This window comes from Phoxinus phoxinus (genome assembly GCF_949152265.1).
Source record: "Phoxinus phoxinus genome assembly, chromosome: 21".
Classification (NCBI taxonomy): Eukaryota; Metazoa; Chordata; class Actinopteri; order Cypriniformes; family Leuciscidae; genus Phoxinus; species Phoxinus phoxinus.
In genome coordinates this window covers 23,116,985-23,131,632 of record NC_136896.1, presented here as the reverse complement: position 1 = coordinate 23,131,632, position 14,648 = coordinate 23,116,985, and the positions used below count along the sequence as shown (strand labels likewise).

Here is a 14,648-nt window from a genome sequence, read left to right as displayed (position 1 = left end):
ATATTTTTGTGATTTATAAAGATGAAATGTCTATCAAGTGTGGGCCATTTATAAAACTTGGTATCAAGTGGGATCACATTTACATCAAAATGAACCCAAACTTCAAGTTGAAGCTATAAACTGCTAAAATCATGTGGATTCAGTCAGATTTGTTAAATAGAATGTGCTTTGCATGCCCATCACTGCAGGTGAAACTTGCATTGAGCTCAACAGAAGGATTTTTTCAAACAAAAGATGAGTAACTCCCTACATCATTTTTTTGTGGCTTCATAAAAACATACTTCAAAATTTATTTTGTGCTAAGATTCTTTATTTTCTACTGATTTCAACTAATTTAACCCTATAATGCTGCTTCTTTGATGCTGCTATACTTATACTGAATGAATACTGTCACGTTAATATTAACGCATAGAAATGAGCACATTAGTTGGGTGGGAATAATTTGGTGGGAATAAAAAAAAAGAACCAGATTAGATGGACAAACAGAATGAAACCCTAAGAAAGGTGCAAGTGCAGAAACTAGGCCATGATTTGGTTTTCCAGAGAAGGGATCCATTGAGAGCCTCTTGACATCGCAAATAATCTGTAATGAGTTTGGAAATGACTTCCGTCCAAAAATAACCAGACTAACAAGGTGGTCACCGTAACAACCCTGCAGCATATTTAAAAACAGCTTGAATGTTTTTCATGTCTGTTCTGTCAAATCATTTTAAATATGAAGAGAAATTCGGATATGGAATTCTCAATAGCGACAGAGACATGAACCAATCGACCAAAGTCTGGCATGAAACTCAAGCTGAAAAGAATAAGAGACAGTTACCCAATATAAATTATTCACAGTACGGCAGTGACTAAGCAGAACCTGAGCCAGAGAGGAAGGGGGAGTTAAGCATGAGAGTCCGGGAAGGAATTATAGAGACGTGGCACTGCTGTCGGCCAGCACAACAGCCAGTAAATGTTACCAAACCATATCAAACAGAATCACCACTCATATTGTTAAGAAAGTCAAGTGTCACTTGCGGTCATAAGCTTTCTGGGTCACTGTTGCCTAGGCATTTTCAATGTGTTGCAGCCCTTGGTATATTTTACGTTAAATCTGAATTGTAACTACATAACCTTTTTCTTTACCACAACACTATTATCTGAAGAGATGTAAAATAAACTGTAAAAAAAGTCATATTTTTTTATAAAAAATTTCCAACACATTTATCTTATGTTATCATACTTACCTATTCACGTTTATATCTAGTATACTGTAGTATAATGCATTACAACACAAAATTGGTGTTTATGCTTTAATGCACTATATTTTTGAAGGGATATAAACCATAAAATGCATTTTAAGATATTATAATCTAAAACAACTGATTATATGTAAACATCTTTATGTGGCTTATTTTGGCGTCTACTTATACAACTTTTAGTAACATTTTAACATATTATCTTTTGATGACAAATGTGCAAAATCCACATTTTTTCACTTTAATATGTCAACCCCCCACCCATTTAATGTTATATCAATCTCTAATCAAATCCTTGTGTCTCGGTTGCAATTACTGTAAGTCAAAATGGTCTCTTCATGTGTTTCCTGACCTTGCCTGGGTGTGGAGCCAGGCTTGTTAAGTGGAGCAATTCAACACAGCTTATCTGGATCTGTGTCTCTTCCTGATACAGAAGTGCCTTCCTTTAAGACAGGGTCATTATTCTCTGAACCAAGAAAAGCATATTTCTGCCCACTTCTATACTTATTCTGGGCAAAAAATGGCATGAGATAACACTGATGTTGGGGGAGCCTCTGGGGTCAGGCAAGAATTCATTTCTGAAGAAATCATGGAAACAATCTCAGATGCTAATTAAACAAGACTAAGCATGTTATCCATATCTCGAAAGCAAATAACTAAGGCACCGATCCAAAAGTAGTCTCTTGAATTAGCATTCTACCTGAAATGGAACCTCATAAGTAACTGATCTGGAGTGCTCTACATGTCACACAAATATGGTGTGGTCAAGTCATGTTGGAAAGTTTATATTTATGAGTTGAACACACATATATGTCAACACTAGTTGTAGTAATTACAAGTGGGAATTTCTGAACTTTCTTTAAGCCCAGAGTTTCCGAGTTCGGAGCACGTCAGTACGAAAATATGGTGAACGCAAAAGATTCAGCATCTATATTGATGGTAAATTTGTTGATATAAATGTTTTTTTTTTCATTTACAATAAAACTAGTAAAGTCGCATGTACAAAATACGGTAGTTTTGCACAACTACGATATAATATAGGCAACGAATTAATCTAAAACATAAGATTCCACCCATAATTTAGTAAAAGTAGAGTTAAAAAAAAAAGTTTTTGAAAAGGTACATCGTCATCTTTTTCAAACCAAAGTAAATTGAACACACATCTTAATTATGACTTCCAAACTTGTAAATATGAACTTCCCAGGAGGACTTGAAAGCACCAATAGTCTTCTTACACAAAGCGCATGGCTGATTAGCAATTGATTTCAACAGAGTTTGGCTTTAGCTTGTTGCTAAGCTAATTATGTGACACTCTTTAAGATTATAGAACACACACATATTGGGAAAACTGTCAATTGTTTGTAATATATTGAACTGTTTTAAGCTATATTTTCGTTATTGAATTAATTTAAATTGACATTTTTAATGTGACATTTTTCTTTCATCATGCACCATCTTTTTACCATCCATTAAGGAGTTGGATTCTCTATCTAATAATGCCCTCGAATTTAAGCAAAAAAGGTATCTTGCGTTAAGGATCCTCCTTAGCACAGGAAGATATCAATGCCTTAAAATCCTACCTAATAGGCAGCTGACTAGCTTTTGGAACAGATTGATGTTCCAGATTGATGGAACATAAACAGTCTTTATGTGGTATCCAAAAGTCCTGAGTGTGACATACTATATGAGCAGGTATGGACAGGTACTCACTGGAACGTCTATCTGGATGAGGGCGATGTCTGCTTTCTCATCCACGTCTTTGATTTTGGCATCATAGGTGGCACCAGTCTTTAGCTCGACCTTCACCCGATGTTTGTTGGCTACCACATGAGCATTGGTTACGATCAGACCATCTTCAGACACCATGAAACCAGAGCCGCTGGCCACCGCCACTTCCCGCTTGGAGAACACCATTCTAAATAAGATTATTGATATGATGATTGGAGAATGATTGTCACTCAACATCTTGATTGAACTATATTTTCCAGCTAGACTTGAGGGCAAGGAAGAACTTCCTCTGACAAATGATTTGTGGAAAACAAAATGGCTGTTCTCCAGATTTTTCACCGCACTGCACGATTTCAACAGCCTAAAATTGAATCGGTGTATTCTACATTCCACAAACTGAGTCTTATGCAATGATGAAGATATCATGATGTTTAAGAGAGAGATCCAATCTATTATTGTCTACAATGAAGTGGGGAAAAAATCTAATCAGATACTTATTACAATAAGATATAGAATAATATAGAACAATGTTATTCTGTATATTGAGTCTAAAACTTTGTGGGACATGCCATAAAAACATTTTACGAAGGGCTTAACATTTCAACTCACAAAACATTATTTAGCCATGAGTAACATATTCCTGGAACAGAATTCTTGTCAATCAATCTTAGGTCAACTCCGAAAATAAGAGAGAAATAACTGGTTGATAAGAATGTTGTTTCGGGACCAATATGGATTGAATCACACTTGGAAGAAGTCATCTGATATTGATGATAGAGCTATAAAAAGACGCAAATAAAGAGGGATCTATTTTTTCCCCAGTGTTGACTCATTAAGGCAGAGAAAGGTTAATAAGATCCACAAACAGGACGTGATGTCACAAGATGCGATCCTAAAAATTATAAGATGCCTGTTTTTTTCTTGACATAAGAGCTACGTTGCCCATTACAGTTCAGTACCGGCGTTGGAAATACTGTCTCCTTGCAGCAGAACTTTGAGTGCAATGGAGGTTTTCCTGTTACTGTTTTACACATTTTTAGAATGTCTTTGTTGAGTTCTCAGCTGGTAAAAAAACACACATCATATGCGGACATACAACGAGCGCATTTAGCCCAGCACACAGCATTGTGTTGGATGTTCAATATGTTCTGTCACAAAATATCCGTAATAAAAGTCGTTTTGTTTGTTTGTTTTGTATCTTTAGGTTCAGTGTTAAAAATGACAGTGTGAACGCTAAGCGAACCAAGATTAAATGTATCATTTTATTTTTCGGTCTGGACCAAAAAGACCAAGAGAATGGAACTACAAGTGTGAACACACCCAAAAATAGTCCTGATAAAGATGTCTTCTTGGAGACATGAGATCATTGATTGATGGAGTGTGCGATTCAAGATACATACTTGCGGAACAGCTCAATGTGAACCACAGCTGGAGCGATCTTCTCCACCACATCAGCGATGAAGTTATATTTGTGCCGGAGACTATCTGGATTGTCATCTTGGCCTGGAGAACACATGGCAAAAAAGAGTTAGATTATATGGTACAGCAAATAGACTGTCTTAAATTCAACCCAATTATTTTGAAACAGAATCGAAGATAGTTCTAATTCTAATCATTATTTATTCCAGGACTTTATTATGGATTGCGCCAGTGGTGTCAGGAAGTTGTACACCAAGGTCCTCAGTGCATGGAGCTCAATGGCCGTCCCTGGGCCCAGTGTGAGTTAGGGGAAGCAGGTCTCCCATCGTTCCAATTGCCATTGCGTTCCAGGGACTGTAGGGGGTATTGGGTCCCCCTCTGTCCGCTCACCGCATCTTTAAGCGTGGGGCCCAGTGCGGTCGCACTAGTTGCACCACCAGTCTCTCAAGGACGGCACTGTAGAGCTATAATATCAGTCTACCAAAGGCACAACCTTTTTTAGGCCAATTTGTAGGGGTGTAACGATTCCCTCATGTCACGATTCGATACATATCAGGATACTGAACTCACGATACAATATTATTGCGATACAACAAGACATATGGTATAAGGTTAACAAAAAATTAACTGTTGATTAAAATGTCAAAATTTGGTATATCAAATTGAAATGAAATTAATGGAAATTCATTGGAAATGAATAGGCCTGGACTTATAGTGACAATAGTGATACCAAAATAAAAGTATTTTATTTTTACTTTTTACTTTTCGTTTCAGAGCGACATAGAACGGTAAAAAGTTAATTTTAGTAATTCAAGTAGATAGGCATTTTAACATGTTTCACTTAATGAAATATACAGTTATAAAAACATGTAAAACATACAGGCATCCCATCATACCAGAAACACCATCACAGTATTTTTACAGTGCATTTCTGGCAACTTTTCACCTTAAATGTAACGGGATATGTTTTACCGTAGTACTTACAAAATAATGAAATAAAGCGAAATATTGATTTGAATTGAAATGATTTCATTATATAAGAGGAAAGAGAGATTAGTGAGCTGCGAAAAACATGAAACTAGCACAGCTATGCATGAATGTCTTGCAGGAGACAACAGTCACTTTTAGTGTCATTATACACCAATATTTGACCACAGACAGAATGCCATAATTTCTCAAACAGAAACAGGAGAGAGCTTTTCAACTAGAATTATTCCATAAAACACCAGCAGACCTAATACTGCTTATAAAAAAGCCAAATGAATAAGATGATTGTGATTTTATGGGAAACAGAGGTCAACTTGTCTGGGCAATGATGCATCCTTAAATTCACAGGAAGTTAGAAAGTGCTTATAAAACTTGAGTCTGAGTCAAACCCTTTTATAACTTTGCACATGTAACACTATCGTTTACCTTGTATAACCCTCCTTTCACAACATCTGCAGGCACGCACATCTGCACTGCCCCCTTGCCCATGTTAGGTAGCGTGCTATTGGTTTCTTCCCTGAGGGTCTGTGTACAGCTCTATCCACTGTTTGAAATCCCCGGTGATAAATAGCTCCTTGACCCAAAACACCAAAATGTTTATGACCTTTTTTTTTCTTCTGGGAGATGGTTGACTATTTGAGTTATAAAAGAAAGTAAAACTATAATGCAACACAGATGGGTAAAACGACATTGCACGCTTGCCAAACCAAACACCGCCTACAACATTAGTGTGGAATTAACTATCATACATCTGCTGTCTTGTTTGCTATTAGAAATTATATCAGATGCTAGATCATGTCTTTTCTTAATGACACTTGGCAACCTCTGAGAAAACCCTATTGAAAATTGGTTGTAAATAGGAATTATATTTTACTGTTGTAGAAACACGCTGCTAAAAAAAAAAATTGTTGGCTTATATAACTGATTGCCATTCCCTCCAGCACATCCCATCATGCCTCTGGAATCTTGATAATGGAATTGTTTTTCCTCCTTCATAATATGGCTCCACATCTGTAAAGGGGTTAACATGTTTAAAGCGAGAGAATATTTCATTTGTTATATCATAGCTGGCATAAAATGTAACACATTTATGCAACCCACATACGAGTCATGTTTTATGTGAAAAGTACAAATAATGATTCTATATGCTTCAGGGACACTGGGAAAGGTCAGGAAATGGCCACATGACATCTGCTCTTTGCACGTGATACTTTAACAAACTGAAAAGAAAATGTCGCAGCTTTTGTAATATTTCATAAAAAGCCCTCCGATGGTTAGGCATTATGAGTTTAAACTCTTTTTAACTAATTTCACAGATTCGTAATTCGCTCTGTTCCTAAAAACCTATTGAGCACCTGGTTGAGTAAAACAATTGTATCTTAGAATGTGAAAACAATTTGCCTTGTGATGCTGTTTATGTTCACTGTAGCCTATTATTGTTATGTATTTTATGTTGTTATGTGATGTCTTTCCTTGTAAAAAAAAAAAAAAAAAAAAAATACTTAAGCATACTTTTAAAAAAGAGTTACTAAAAAAATATGTATATATACTTAATGTGAACTGAATGTTTTTGGAAACTTAATTGCATGTTATTTACAGTTAGTTGTAATTGCAATTACAGATTCAAATATAATATTATTTTTTTTTGCCAGACTAAGTAAGAATTGTTTATTTGATTTCATAATTACCTCTATTTTGTCTTTAAAAAATATGGTTAGTAGAATGTACTGACAAACATGTATGGTCAACTTAAATATACGGTACTTACATTTTATTTCTATTGAAAACTGTCATGTTTTTAAATATACTAATAATTACTTGAAATTATGAAATTGCAATTTAGTACATTTAAAATATATTAACTTTAAATGTCACATTAAAAGTCACATTAGTTAAAATTAATTAAAAAATTATTAGTTATAAATAAATTGATATCTAATCTGTGTTTTTATAATATGGTTTATTTTTCTTATTTTTCTTTTCGGTAGTATTTAACTCTTTATGCAACAGATACTGTTTCTTCACACTAAATCTATGTGCCATTGTATGGAAAAGTATGTGTCATTTTGAAATGATATGAAAATCTATAAGCACAGATGTATAGATGTTTTCAACTAAATCAATAGTGTACTGAGAGAGGAGTCTCTTCACACATCCCCACAGTCATTTCCATTTCAGAAATTCAGCGGCTCTGTGTCCGGAAAATATGCCTTCTTATGCAAAATGAGAAGTTTTCCTCAAGGACAAATCTCATTGGGAGATCAGGAGGTATTTATCTCTGATGGCTGAGGAGGTTTCAAATGTTAACTTTACATCATTCACTAGGACGTAGTTAGGTTTAGGGAAAAATCTACCACAAGTTATATTTACAGTTATCGTTCTTGGTGTGAAATTCTACACCAATTCGTTTTTCTTCAGTACAGACAGTTTATATTGTGCTGATATGACATAAAGCCCCTCACAAATGTATCCTGTGTTATTTTGTTGTGAAACAAAGATCTAGAATCATAGATCTTTGATGGCCACCAGACTACTAAGTTTGAACATGTTTCGGATTACAGCTAGCAGGCTATAAATCCTGTGGAAAATTAGAATTCAGAAATCTCAGGTAATTTTGGGCCAGTTCTTTTCATGGGGAAACTGTCATAGATGCACTATGCAAACAAACAGATGTCATTATAGCCTCATGTAAACTCAATTGTGTCATCATCGCTGCCTGTGCCAGCTATAAAGGATTGCACATAGACTTAGAGACAGTTGTGATGTAATGTCGTTTGTGTGCTATTAGTAGATCGCATCCGATTGGCTTAAACAGAGAGATGATTCCTTACCAACAGTAGCATGTGTCCAGCCACATGTTTTTTTCATCTTTCAAGAGCACAATGTTAAAGATGATGATTATAAGTGAAATATTTCTTGAAGCTTCCAGGTTATGTTTGGTGCAGTGGATGCCATGCAAATGGGCCAACCAGGGGTGCGTTTCCCGTACAACTATATAGCTCACTGCTTAACTACCATAGTACGATGCATCGTTGGAGAAATCCATAGACAGTATAAGGAGAAATCAACTTGCTCGTCACGACTGTTTCCCGAAACCGTATGTCGCAAAGTATCGTTCAACCACGTTGGTTTATGACATCTCGCACGTGGTGGACTAATAAATTATTTTAATTAATCTGTTTGAGATCGAATTAACGCTAGATTTTGTCATATAAGTTACAGACATGGCATCTGAAGATCATTTCTAATTTTTCTCAGTTATTTTGCTTTATTACCAGACTCAATATTTGGCTCGTTCTTACATAGTTGAGCACGTTCGCACATGTGCAGTCTTCAAAAACGGTGCTTTAAATCTCTTGACAAACTAAAAGATGTAAATTACATTTGTATGTATTATAACACGGGTTGTACTGAATGTCAGCTTGCTTATTTTGCTAAAGATAAGGATTTATTCAGTCTATATCTCATGTAGGCTAAACTAGATTACAGCTCGAGAGCTGTCGTTCCAACCACACAAGTTTGCGATGCTGTTTGCGAACGTTCGTTGGAACGATGGTTTCGGGAAACACCAAATCGTTGCTGATAACTATGACAAACTATGCTGATAACGACGGAACTTGCAACCATAGTTGGCTAACGATGCTTTCGGGAAACGCACCCCAGGACGAGCTAGGAGCCCAAAATCAACACTTTAAATAATTTTTCTTTTATCTCATATATACAAAAATTTAACCACTAATAATGTAGTAGAATAAAATTGAAATCTGTAAATTATAGAAAGTGATAAGTAAAATTGAACTCACTCGCTCGTCACTTCAAAATACAGAGTGAGTGACGTTATCAACGCTATGAGGCCAAGAAGAACATGATGAATGGTAAGAGGCACTTGCCAAAAAGCAAAAATGTAACACATTTTTTTTAAAGTGGGGACATAGAGACCATGTTACTTTTTGATCTCTCAGCCATGTATAGAATGAGGTTTGTCTCTAGATAAGACTGCTTCAAATTGCAGCTCAGCAACTATAAGTTATTTTAGTGCTTAGAAGCAAATGTATAGCCTACGTGTATTCTTGAAAATAGGAATGTTTTGCAATAGTGTACGTCTATGCATATTTTTTCACCACTTTTATCATCCACTATGCTAAAACCATCCAATCTGTTAGAAAGGCACACCTCTCTCTAATAAGTGGTTTGAGATATCATTAATGTCTGTATGATAGACATGTGGGATGAGTTTAAAACTTACTTATTTTTAAGATCACTAACCATAAACATGAGCAATAGTAATAGGTAATATGCCTGACTTAGCTTGTCTTAGACTTAGAAGTATTACATTTACTGTAAAGTGATTAAAATCATATTTATAAATCAAGTAATTTCTGGCAACCATAAGTTCAAAGTCTTGGTTAAATGATCCCAGAGGGTACATCATTCCTAAAGCATATCTTTTCCACATCAGTGGTATTTTGCCTGATCCCAGAACTGCACAGTAGGCATACGGTTTTCCTTGCCGTTATATACTCTGCATGCCACCATCTGAGATTGGCTTGTGGAATGCATTTCCTCCTCTGGTGCAAACTCAGCACTTGGGGCAAAACCAAAGAGAGTGTGTGTTGGCTTCATGCAGCATAACACCCTTACTTCTACTTCAGCTTATGTTTGAGACAGACACTCTATTTGCAGTAAAAACTCCATGCATTCAGTGAAAATCCACACCGTTGATCCTCTTGCTCATTAAATGAACCATCAAAATGTGATGTCTGTCAGCAATTAAAGCCAAATGCACTATTTTTTTTTCAGTTCTGGGAATTTCAAAAACATGATATCACACATATGTCCTTCATGGATCATTTGGGCGTACAACAATGTAAGTGTTTGGGCAAGACCCCTGGTCCTCTCATCACAGGAGCGTTGACATCATTTAAGGGTGTTTCTTCATCTATGGGCACTTTTATGTGCCAGAAGTTGGTTATATAAGTTGTTGTTATATAAAGATTTTTACCATGCCATTGATTTATCAGGCTACTTTTCAAATGCCCTTTGTGTATATATTTTATTGTTCCTTCCATGTTATCCTTATCCAAAAAAAGTTAGTGTACTTTTCAACCATAGTGCACAATAGTATCAGTGAAGAGCTTTAGATGAAATATGAGGAATGTAATGCATGGGGCGGGGGATTCAAACATTTATTTTCAATGCCAAGGCCACTGTAATTTCTTGAACAAGAACATGTGGATATTAAAACACAAATTCAGAGTGAGGGTTTAATTTTGAAATTGCGATGAACATCACTTCACATATTTAGAAACATATTGATGTATTCTCCTGTGTTTTGGTGTAGGTTTATAAATTATTTACGTTACAAATCTGGACGTTATGAAATTATGCACGTTGTGTTCCCAAATGAACGTTTGTTAACCAAGCTGCTGAGACGTGCTCCACGTATGTAAATGAAAACAGTGCAACACTTCGCAACGAAACAAAGCGTGTCAGATTTTATAAGCGTTATAATACTCAACTTCGTCATGCTGATATCTCGAGACAGCTTTTCACCCTGATGAAAAATATCGTCACGTTTTAATATCGCAGGATAACTTCCTTTTTTGCTGTAGCTCTGTATATTTCTTTGGCATTGCTGTCAAAGAGTATTAAGCTGGTGGATTTACTTATTGTAGAGTTAACAAAAGCTATCATGAGCATTGTCATTTTTGAAGCGGATGTCATAACAAATGTAAGTCGACCGGGAAGATTTTAAAACGAGAAATTCATTCATAAATCTGTAAGATACCATCATGCTGTGGAAATACAAACCGGAAGTGCAGCGGGTATATAAGCAGTAGCCTTTTTTAGATGAATTATGAATAATGCCATTGTGCAATTGTGATAATAACATTGTAATCAATTTAAACGTATCTGTAGTCTGATTATGAGTATCATAAAACATAATCTAACTACAAGTAATATTTGGAATCTGATTGCGTAATCCAGATTACATGTAACTAATAACAACTCAGCACTGAAGGCATAAGCCCGTAAATTCACGTCTTCTGAAAATGTGGAAAAACAGCTCAAAGACTGTAAAATGTGACCTAGATCTGGATCCTCAGAGAATAGGTTTCTTAGATAATGTCCATCCTCAAGAACTCCAGATGTAGATTACATCATGTAATGGGAGATGTCCTGCTGTAATAGCTTTGACTGAGTAGAAACAGAGTTTTGGCTGTAGATCTATAGATGAACTGTTGAGCAGAACTCGGGTGCACAAACACTCTTGACGTATAATGCTATTTTTGGCCTGTCAAACGGCGACCGGAACAAAGGTGAGGTGATAACTTAAAGAGCCAAAGGGAAGACGTAGGATTTGTACAGACTGCGCCAGGCTTAATTTGGAAATCGTTATGTCCGAAAAGGTCTGGTAACACCTAAGTAATCACATTGGAAGAGGCTTGTTCAGTGTGTTCAGAAGAACAAAACAAGTTTAGTACATTGCAGATCCATTACAAAGCCTATGCTGTCAGAAATAACATTTTCCATTTTTTTGCTTGATTTCAAGCTAACTAAAACTCTCACCGGATCTTATCCATCAGAGCTTTCTGTACTGTGTAGGCATCCTTAGAAACTCATCAAAATGGTCTTAGATGGTAGCATACTGTTACTGAATTCCTTTTGACTGTTTATTAACGCTGTAAGGCTTTAGAAATGTGCTTTGATTGCATTTATGCTTTGTGGATAACAATTTGGGGGAAATGTTTGGTGGAGTTATGATGGGCCAGATCCCTTTGAAACACTGGATTTATGGAGACCACACTGTCTGTTCTGAAACTTTATGAATTGACTTGTCCTCCTGCAATTCCAGGAGAATCTGGATGAACTACGACTGACTCCTCTTGCAGGGAAGGGTCCAGAACTCTCCCTTGTGTGGTTATCTGCTATGCGGATGTGTTTTTGCACTCTATTCCAGTATGTTTCCAGTGCCAAGAATAAATCCCGGGTAATGGGGCTTCTAACGAAATGGCGAGATCTAATAAGCTTCTGTGTTTACCGTCTTGAGAAGGAGCCAGTTTAAATCACGCAATACCAGATTCTGACAATCTGCCAGCACTTTATTTATTTTTTTCATTAGGGGAAAATAAAGTTCAACAAATTATTTTCTAATTATTTAGTAGACGAAATGTCAACAAGTCACATTATTAAAATATTAGCATTTTATAAGAGAGGGTATGTAAGGATAATGAGATATAAGCATTAGGGCACGTCAGGCACTTTTCTTAGACTTTATGGAATGGATTGAATTTAATATTCTGTCTGAAATGCTCTTGTGTTTTTACAATTCATTCAATTCAATTCACATTTATTTGTATGGCACATTACAATTTAGAGTGATCTGTTATCAGAGGTAGGTTAAATTATATTTCAGAAATGTACATACAAAATCACAGTTAGCGAAAAATGTATTAATTTAAACAATGTAACAATTTAATGCAGAAAGAATGAGCTCATTGGAGTAATGAATACTTGTTTGTTAAATGATTATGACATAGAAAAAATTAGCATTGGGTGCACTATCATATAGCTTTGAATTTTCTGCAGACTAAATCCCTGAATTAAACCAATGCAAATGTTATACACATACATAGCTAACTCACAATAGGAAGCTTAGCTCACTATGTTTTCACACAATAACACTAAAAAATGTTGTTTAGGTATAGGCAGCTCACTAGAATGGAAATGCTGTCAAAACTCTCTCCAATTTGAGACTCCTAAAACTCCATCTACTGTAGGTAGGCATACGTTTTGAACACCAGTCTTACCTTTCCCGCAGGTTCCTCTCTGGATGAAGATGGTGGGCGGCTGCTGGAGTTTCTGCGCCCGGTTACTGACTGTCTTGAGTTCGCAGATGTTCCTGTAGGACACCCCATCACTCCCGCATACGGGATCAGGGCTCTTACACACGCACACGCCGGTCTTCCCTCTCCTCCTCACGGTGGTCGTTGTTCCGACCCCATCGGACACAGCGCACTCCAAACCCTCTCCACACTCCGGGTCACCCAGTTTCCCTGTCCCGCCGCAGGGCTCATCCTCGCCGGCCGCGCACACTGGGCAGCAGTCGCACTGGTCCAGGATGTCTCCGGCCAGACAGTCGGCCGGTATGGGCGGACACAGACTCTTATCGCAGCGCTCCGGACAGCCGATCACATAACGTTTAGAGATACGCGCATCGCACAGCAACGGCACCAGAATAACAGATACGCATAGAGCCCACAGATGCATTTTAATGTTAATTAGGCTAAGTCAAATTTCTTCAAGTGACTAAGTTATGGAATACGTCACAGGACGAATAAAAATATGATGCTCGTAAATTTGACAGAGTTTGTTGTGCTGTCGAATGCCCGTTATCTTGCGCTTAAATGAGAGACTTTATAAAGCTTGAGGAGTATAAACAGCAACGACGATTGGTTGGGTGTGTATGACGTCAACGATGTGGGTGGGACGATCTGCAATGGTAAACAAAGAGGCCACGCCTCAAGCATGTGTCTAAATATTGTGGCAACAAATCCCATGCACATGGTGAGAGATACGCAGTCCCATATAATGTCAAAGAAACTTAAAGGAATAGTTCACTTCAAAATGAAAATTATGTCATCATTTACTCACCCTCAAGTTGTTTCAAACCTGTATGCATTTCTTTCTTCTGCTGAACACAATGGAAGATACAGTATATTGAAGAATGTCGGTAACCAAACAATTGATGTACTTCAACTGTTTGGTTAAAGACATTCTTCAAAACATCTTCTTTTGTGTTCAGCAGAAGAAAGAAATGCATAGGCTACAGGATTAAAACAACTTGAGGGTGAGTAAATGATGACAGAATTTTCATTTTGAAGTGAACTAATTCCTTTAATTTAACCAAGAAGAAGAAGAATAAAACCCACCCAAAATCTATATTCTGAAGCTGGAGGGTTGACATTTTTCAGTTAGAGTGTCTATATTTAGTAAAACGTTATATAGAATACGAGGAACGTGTGTATGTTTATATTTGCAAATTACATTGTATTTCATTAGCCTATTAGTAAATAATAGGCTATTGTAGAAATAGGCTATAGGCCAAAATAGTCTTCGGATAGGCCAATTATATTTAACAGTAAATATACTGTTAATAAAAGAGTAAATAAAAACACCAGGTTCCTTTAAAATGTTGAAATAGATTTTGAGTGCAAGCAAAGTTTCTCGAGGCAATGCAAAGGTTTTGCTAGTGAAGACAAATATCAATCA

General features: G+C 36.5%; 1 protein-coding gene across 1 annotated transcript in view; it reads right to left on the bottom strand.

Annotated features, from left to right (window-relative positions):
• The window catches only part of htra1b (HtrA serine peptidase 1b), a 32,871-nt gene extending 19,086 nt beyond the window's left edge, over positions 1-13,785 (bottom strand). Inside the window, exons 1-3 of the mRNA XM_079594462.1 lie at positions 13,187-13,785; positions 4,370-4,472; positions 2,952-3,156 (exon numbers count right to left, since the gene is read on the bottom strand). Coding sequence (XP_079450588.1) covers positions 2,952-3,156; positions 4,370-4,472; positions 13,187-13,646 — 768 coding nt within the window. The 5' untranslated portion in view covers positions 13,647-13,785. The remainder of the gene's footprint in view (positions 1-2,951; positions 3,157-4,369; positions 4,473-13,186) is intronic.
• Between the last annotated feature and the right edge of the window lie 863 nt (positions 13,786-14,648).